This window comes from Hyperoodon ampullatus, assembly GCF_949752795.1.
Source record: "Hyperoodon ampullatus genome assembly, chromosome: 4".
NCBI classification, from domain to species: Eukaryota; Metazoa; Chordata; class Mammalia; order Artiodactyla; family Ziphiidae; genus Hyperoodon; species Hyperoodon ampullatus.
Genome location: NC_136917.1, coordinates 31,975,863 through 31,981,862, shown reverse-complemented (window position 1 = coordinate 31,981,862; position 6,000 = coordinate 31,975,863). Strand labels below are relative to the sequence as shown.

The 6,000-nt window shown below is 53.7% G+C and overlaps 1 protein-coding gene across 1 annotated transcript in view; it reads left to right on the top strand.

Annotated features, from left to right (window-relative positions):
• Window positions 1–386: 386 nt before the first annotated feature.
• Window positions 387–6,000, top strand: part of OLFM2 (olfactomedin 2) — a gene marked incomplete at its 5' end in the record, with an annotated part of 63,611 nt that continues 57,997 nt past the window's right edge. Inside the window, one exon of the mRNA XM_079704037.1 lies at window positions 387–470. Coding sequence (XP_079560163.1) covers window positions 387–470 — 84 coding nt within the window. The remainder of the gene's footprint in view (window positions 471–6,000) is intronic.

Below are 6,000 nucleotides of genomic sequence, written 5' to 3'. Positions count from 1 at the left end.
AAATTGACTACTACGTGAAGGAACCCCCTCACCGTCCCCATCTCCATGAGCCACCCCCAGATTGGCCTTGGGGTTCTGGGTCGCAACCCCAGCTACCCTCTCGGGTGCCGGCTTCCACCACCCCCACCCCCGCTTCGTCGACCCCAGACCCCGCTCCGTCGGCGCCCTAAGACGAGCTGGGGGCGGGGCGGGGGGCGGAGCCCGCAACAAAGACTCGGAGCGAGCGAGGGCCGGGGGTGGGGCGGAATCCCAGCCGCCCGCGAGGCCGGGGAGGCGGCGGCATAGGGTCGCCCGGCCCGGCGGGCGGGGTAGCGCATGGTGGCTGTCCCCGTGCCGAGGCGTCGCTAGGGCGGGCGGGGGACAGGACGCCGGGCCGGGGGCACGTCATGTGGCCGCTCACGGTCCCGCCGCCGCCGCCGCCGCCGCTGCCGCTGCTGCTGCTGCTGCTGTGTTCAGGCCTCGCCGGACAGGTAGGGGCCCGGCAGGCAGGTGCGGGCGCAGAGGGCTCCAGAAGGGGCGGGGGCTCAGGGGGCCCCGCAGAAACGGGACTGGGGGCTCCATGAGCCCCCCGCGGCTGCGAGGGAGGGGGCGTCGCAGCGAGGGAGGGGCTGGGACGTCCACCCTGGCTTTGGGAATGGGAAGGGGAGCTTCAGATCCAGCCTCAGAGCTGGGATGGTTTGGGAGGCAACCTGATCCCAGCTGTGGGGTTCTCAATCTCTCGGTGACCGGAGCCCACACCCGCCATCTCGCTCGAGCCAAGTGGGGTCGTGGGGGGACTTCAGGGGGCCTTGTGTGTCGCTTATCCTTCACTTCCCCCATCATGGCAGGAGGTGCCCAGCTTTTATAGCCCCCCACTCCTCGCCCGCACCCCCAAGGTGGGCAAGGGGGCGGGGCTCACGTGTGAGTGACTGACGGGGACGTGTGTGAAGTGCTGGAGGGTGCTGGGTAAACGTGTGTGCCTTTGTGTCACAGCTGGGTGTGACTGAGAGTTTGCGTGTGTGGCTGTGCAGGTGTGCCCAACCGTCCATGACTTGGGGCATGATTGGGGGAGGCTGTTTGTACCCGAGGCAGAGTCTGTATGTGACAGTGGGAGGCTGTGACTTGGAGGGCCGATGTGACAGTGGAAGGCTTGTGAGCCTGAGACTGGGACTTGTGTATCTGTGTGTGACTGGCTGTGTGACAGCAAGTGAGGACTGTATTAATCCCAGCAGTATGTGGGCAGCTGTGGCTGTGTATAAAGGAGGGTGTGTGTCAGTGTCCCCATGACCCTGGCCCATGTGCCCGGGTGTTGTACAAAATGTGGGTGACCAGGTGTGTGGCTGTGTGGGAGCTTTGGGTAACCACGTGTCATTCTGTGCCTAAGTCGCTCTAAAAGGGGGTGTGCGGGGCAAGGGCTGTGTGTGCAAATGTGTACATCCGAGTGTGTGTGTTGGTGCCTTGCACATTACATGCTTTCACAGGAGCACGTCTCCCTCTCCTTGGTACCTCATCTCTTGGGCAAGAGATGGGGGCTTTTCAAAATGTGGGGGGTGGTCCCAGCTTTCTAATGCTATTGGGAAGCCTCTTTCCTCCATCTTTGGGGGTGGGAGCCCCCTAAGTTCTCAGATCTTCAGGAGCTCAGAGGGAAGCTGGAATCCAAAATAATAAAATAATTATAATAACAGCTAACACTTATTAAGTGCTTATTATGTGCTGGGCACTGTTTCAAGCACACCGAATGAACTAAGACATTTAATCCTCTGAGCAGCTTAACTAGTGGGTGCTATTGTTACCTTCATTTTACAGATGGTGGGGGCTGAGGCACAGAAAAGTTAGGTCACTTGCTCAAGCTCAGACAGCTTGGGAGTGGCAGAGCTAGGATTGAACCAAGGCAGTCTGGCCCCTGAGCCCATGCATTTACCCTCTTGTTAAATAATCCACTCCATGGGTGTGAACAGTGCCTGTGTAAACACTAGGAGGGTTTCTAGGTAGAAGCTCAGGGGAAAAACAGTCCTGGCACCTTCTCTTTCCTGGCCAAGAGAAGAATCAGAACCTTGTACCCACCCTGAGGGGGGCTGTTGGGAGAGGGATGGAGATCAGACTCTAGATAGAAAGATTTCCAGGCTACGAGGAGACCTCGTGAGGTCCCCTCCCTCACTCCTCTGTTTCCCTATCTCAGGACCCACATACTGGCTGGGATGGGAAGTGTGCTCAGAGCCAAGCATCAGGCCACACACACTGGGTGCTCAACTGATATGTGAGCCCCAAAGAAGTAAAGAGAGTCAGCTGAGCGAGAGATGAGAGACCGAAAGAGGTATACACTTGAGAGAATGGTGCATAAAAATGCACCAGGAGTGAAGTTGAATTGGGTTTCCAAGAAGGATCCTTGGAGTCACCACCTGGGGATTTTCCTCCACCCCTGCTGGCCCCTAGGAAACTCTAGATTTCATGTTCTTTTGCCAAGATTGCCTAAGGGTGTGGGAGAGTGCAGTGAGAGGTGATGTTGGGTGACCCCAGAGGAGGGTGGGAGATGCTTGGGGGCAGGGCTAACATGAAGATGCATGAGAGCTATACCAGGCTCTTTAGGGGGTGGGACCAAACTGGGTTCAGTGGAGATGGGGCTAAATGGCCGGGGGGGCGGAGCTAAGCTGGGGTAATCAGTTGGGGTGAGGCGGGTAGGGTCCTGCTACCAACTACAGTGCCTCCAGGCGGCCATGGGCACTACAGTGTTGTGTGCCCCAGCTTGCCCACCCAGCCTGACGCCCCAGGGAAGGAAGAGGTCTGGAGAATGGATGCTCTGTCCCATCTCCGTCCCCTCCATCGCTTCCCAGAACCCCCTCGGTCCTTGATGGGCCCTGGTCTCCACCAGGGGTTCTTTCTAGAAATCATTCATTTGTCCATTCAATCAACAGATATGATGAAGCATTGGAGATATAGCCATGAACCAAGTCATGAAATCCCTGCCCTCCTGGAGCTGACCTTGTTGCAGGAGAGAGAGACAAGAATCGAATAAATATATAATACAATGTCAACAGCTAAATCAATATATAATACAATGCAAGTGGCATGAAGAATAATAAACAGAGTAAAGGGGATTAAGGTGTGATGGTGGTGCAGTGGGGGGCTATTTTAGCAGGTGTGGTAGAGGCGGTGTCTCTAAGAAGGTGGTATTTGAGGTGACACTTGAAGGAAGTGAGAGAAGGATGCCTTCTGTATCCAGGAGAAGAGCCTTCAAAGCAGGAATAGCAAGTGCAAAGGCCCTGAAAGTGGGAACAAGCATGGTATGTTTGGGGAGCAGCAGAGAGGCTGGTGTGTCTGGATAGGTGTGAGTGAAGGGGAAGCTGGGGGGAGATGAGGCCAGGGAAGCCAGGAGGGACCGACCAAGTGGGAACTTGTGGGCCGTGGACAGCAGTTTGGATTTGACCCTGAGAACAGGGGAGTAGGACCTGTCAGAGGAGTTGTCCATCCCTCTAGGGTCTGGAGCTACCAGAGAGCTTGACGGGTCCAAGGCCCACCATCTTATCCATGGGAAAGATGCTCCCTTCCTGACCACTGGGAAGTCCTCCTTAAGATCTAGCTACAGGGCTTCCCTGGTGGCACAGTGGTTAAGAATCCGCCTGCCAATGCAGGGGACACTGGTTCAAGCCCTGGTCCAGGAAGATCCCACATGCCGCGGAGCAACTAAGCCTGTGTGCCACAACTACTGAGCCTGCACTCTGCAGCCCGCGAGCCACAACTGCTGAGCTTGCACACCACAACTACTGAAGCCTACGTGCTTAGCGCCCGTGCTTCACAACAAGAGAAGCCACCGCAATAAGAAACCCGTGCACTGCAACGAAGAGTAGGCCCCGCTCGCCACAACTAGAGAAAGCCCATGCTTAGCAATGAAGACCCAACACAGCGAAAAATAAATAAATAAAATAAATAAATTTACCAAAAAAAAAAAAAGATTTAGCTACATCTTTGGTACTATCTGGGTTTGGGGTCACCTCTTTCCTGGGGTCCTCACAGGATGGGACAAGAGGAGTAGCTCAGTGTACAATGCGTGCCTCAGGGCCTTTGCACTTGCCATTTCCTCTGCCTGGGACACTTATCCCCCAGGTAGCTACTCAACTTCCTTCCTCTCTTTCTGCTTAAATGTCACCTCCTCTGAGAGGCCATCAAAAATAACCTCCCACTGCCACTTTCTGAGCTCTTACTCTGTGTTATTTTTCTTCATAGGCTTTGTCACTACATTCCCAGGATTTGTTTCTTCACCTATTGTCTGTCTTCCCTTAGAGGGGCAGCTCATCAGGGTCCAGTGGTCTCTGTTGTATTATCAGTGCCTACAGCAGAACCTGGCACATAGTAGGTTCTCAACAAATATCTGTTGAATGAATGGATGAATCCCCCTCCTCCTCCCACAGAGTCTCTTTCTTTCTCAAACAGTGGAACTCTTGTGCCAAGGGAGGGTCGGGGGAACAACCCTCCCCTTGGGCTATCCCATACCCATTTCAAGTCAACCACAGCTCCTGGATCAGAGGCATCAGGGAAACCCATCTTCTCCATCTGTGCCTAAAATTCCACCATTGCAGGGCACCAATATTTGGGGTTAAGATGCTGTTTCCCCCAGGGCGCCTTTAGAAAATGTAAATGTCCCAGGTAGATGGAAGTAAAAGGAAATCTTGAGGACTCCCAGATAATAAGTGAACTGGACATTTTCTTCCTAAGGAATGGTGGTGTTGATGCTGAGCCGAAGATGAAGGAGCTGGGGCGACACCTAGTGGTAGAATGAGGTTTGTTCAGAGACTGTGTGTGTCCCTGTGACTCTGGGGAAGACGTGTGGGCAGATGCCCCTGGGTATGTGTGTCAGCCAGGGTCCTGATCAGGGTGTGAAGCAAACGAGGCACTTGCCTTGGGTGCAAGATTGAGGGGAGTGCCAAAAGCCTCAGAGACCAAGATAAATACTATTTTAATGCAATTTTTTTTTTTTTTTTTTTTTTTTTTTTTGCGGTACGCGGGCCTCTCACTGTTGTGGCCTCTCCCGTTGTGGAGCACAGGCTCCGGACGCGCAGGCTCAGCAGCCATGGCTCACGGGCCCAGCCGCTCCGCGGCATGTGGGATCTTCCCGGACCGGGGCACGAACCCATGTTCCCTGCATCGGCAGGCGGACTCTCAACAACTGCGCCACCAGGGAAGCCCTAATGCAATATTTTAAGAAAATCAAAATTAATGCAAAAAATCCATGATGAACAAAATATCAAAATTTAAATAAAGGCAGGATCCACCTCTGCTCTTGCATGGCTCACCTCACTGTAACTCTGGCCCTATAGGAGTGTGTCTGTAGTGTCCATGGGTGTGTGTGTGTGTTTAGGGACAGTGTACTTGGCATTGGCCAAACTGGACGCAGGGACATGTGTGTGCCATAATCATGTTTGTGGGTGTGTGGGCACAGTGACTCTGTGTCCATACAGGTTGACCATGTGGGCGTGTGTGGATTTCTCATAATCCCAGCAGTTGGTGTTGGCAATGACTCTGTGTCCCCAGATTCAGTGTCAGTGCCTGGGAGGCAGTAACTTGCTATTTTCATTTATTCATGCATTCATGTATTCATTTAGAAAGCATCCATTGTGAGCCTTTTGTGCCTTGAGCCTTATTGTGAGCCTTCTGTGTTTTGAGCCTTATACTGGACACCAAGGCTGGGTGACTGCTTGAGCTCTCAAGGACTGGGATGGAAGATTTAACTTCTGTAAAGTTGAGCCTGGCTGTGCTGGGGAGAAGGGAGTTGTGACAAGGGCAGGAGATTTTGTTCCCATTTTTCAGGAACTCTTGTCCAAGAACATGGACATATCTTCACTCCCAGAGTGGAAGCCTGGTCTGTCTCACAACCTCATCCATCCAGAGCTCAGCCACAAATCAAGGAGAAACCAGGGGAAAAGAGAGGGGTCAGAATAGGTTCCATGAAGTCTGTGTGCAGAAACCGACTTGTGTTGCTTCTGGGAAACCCAAGAGGGTCTCAGTGCCTGTTAGCATCTAAGCCCT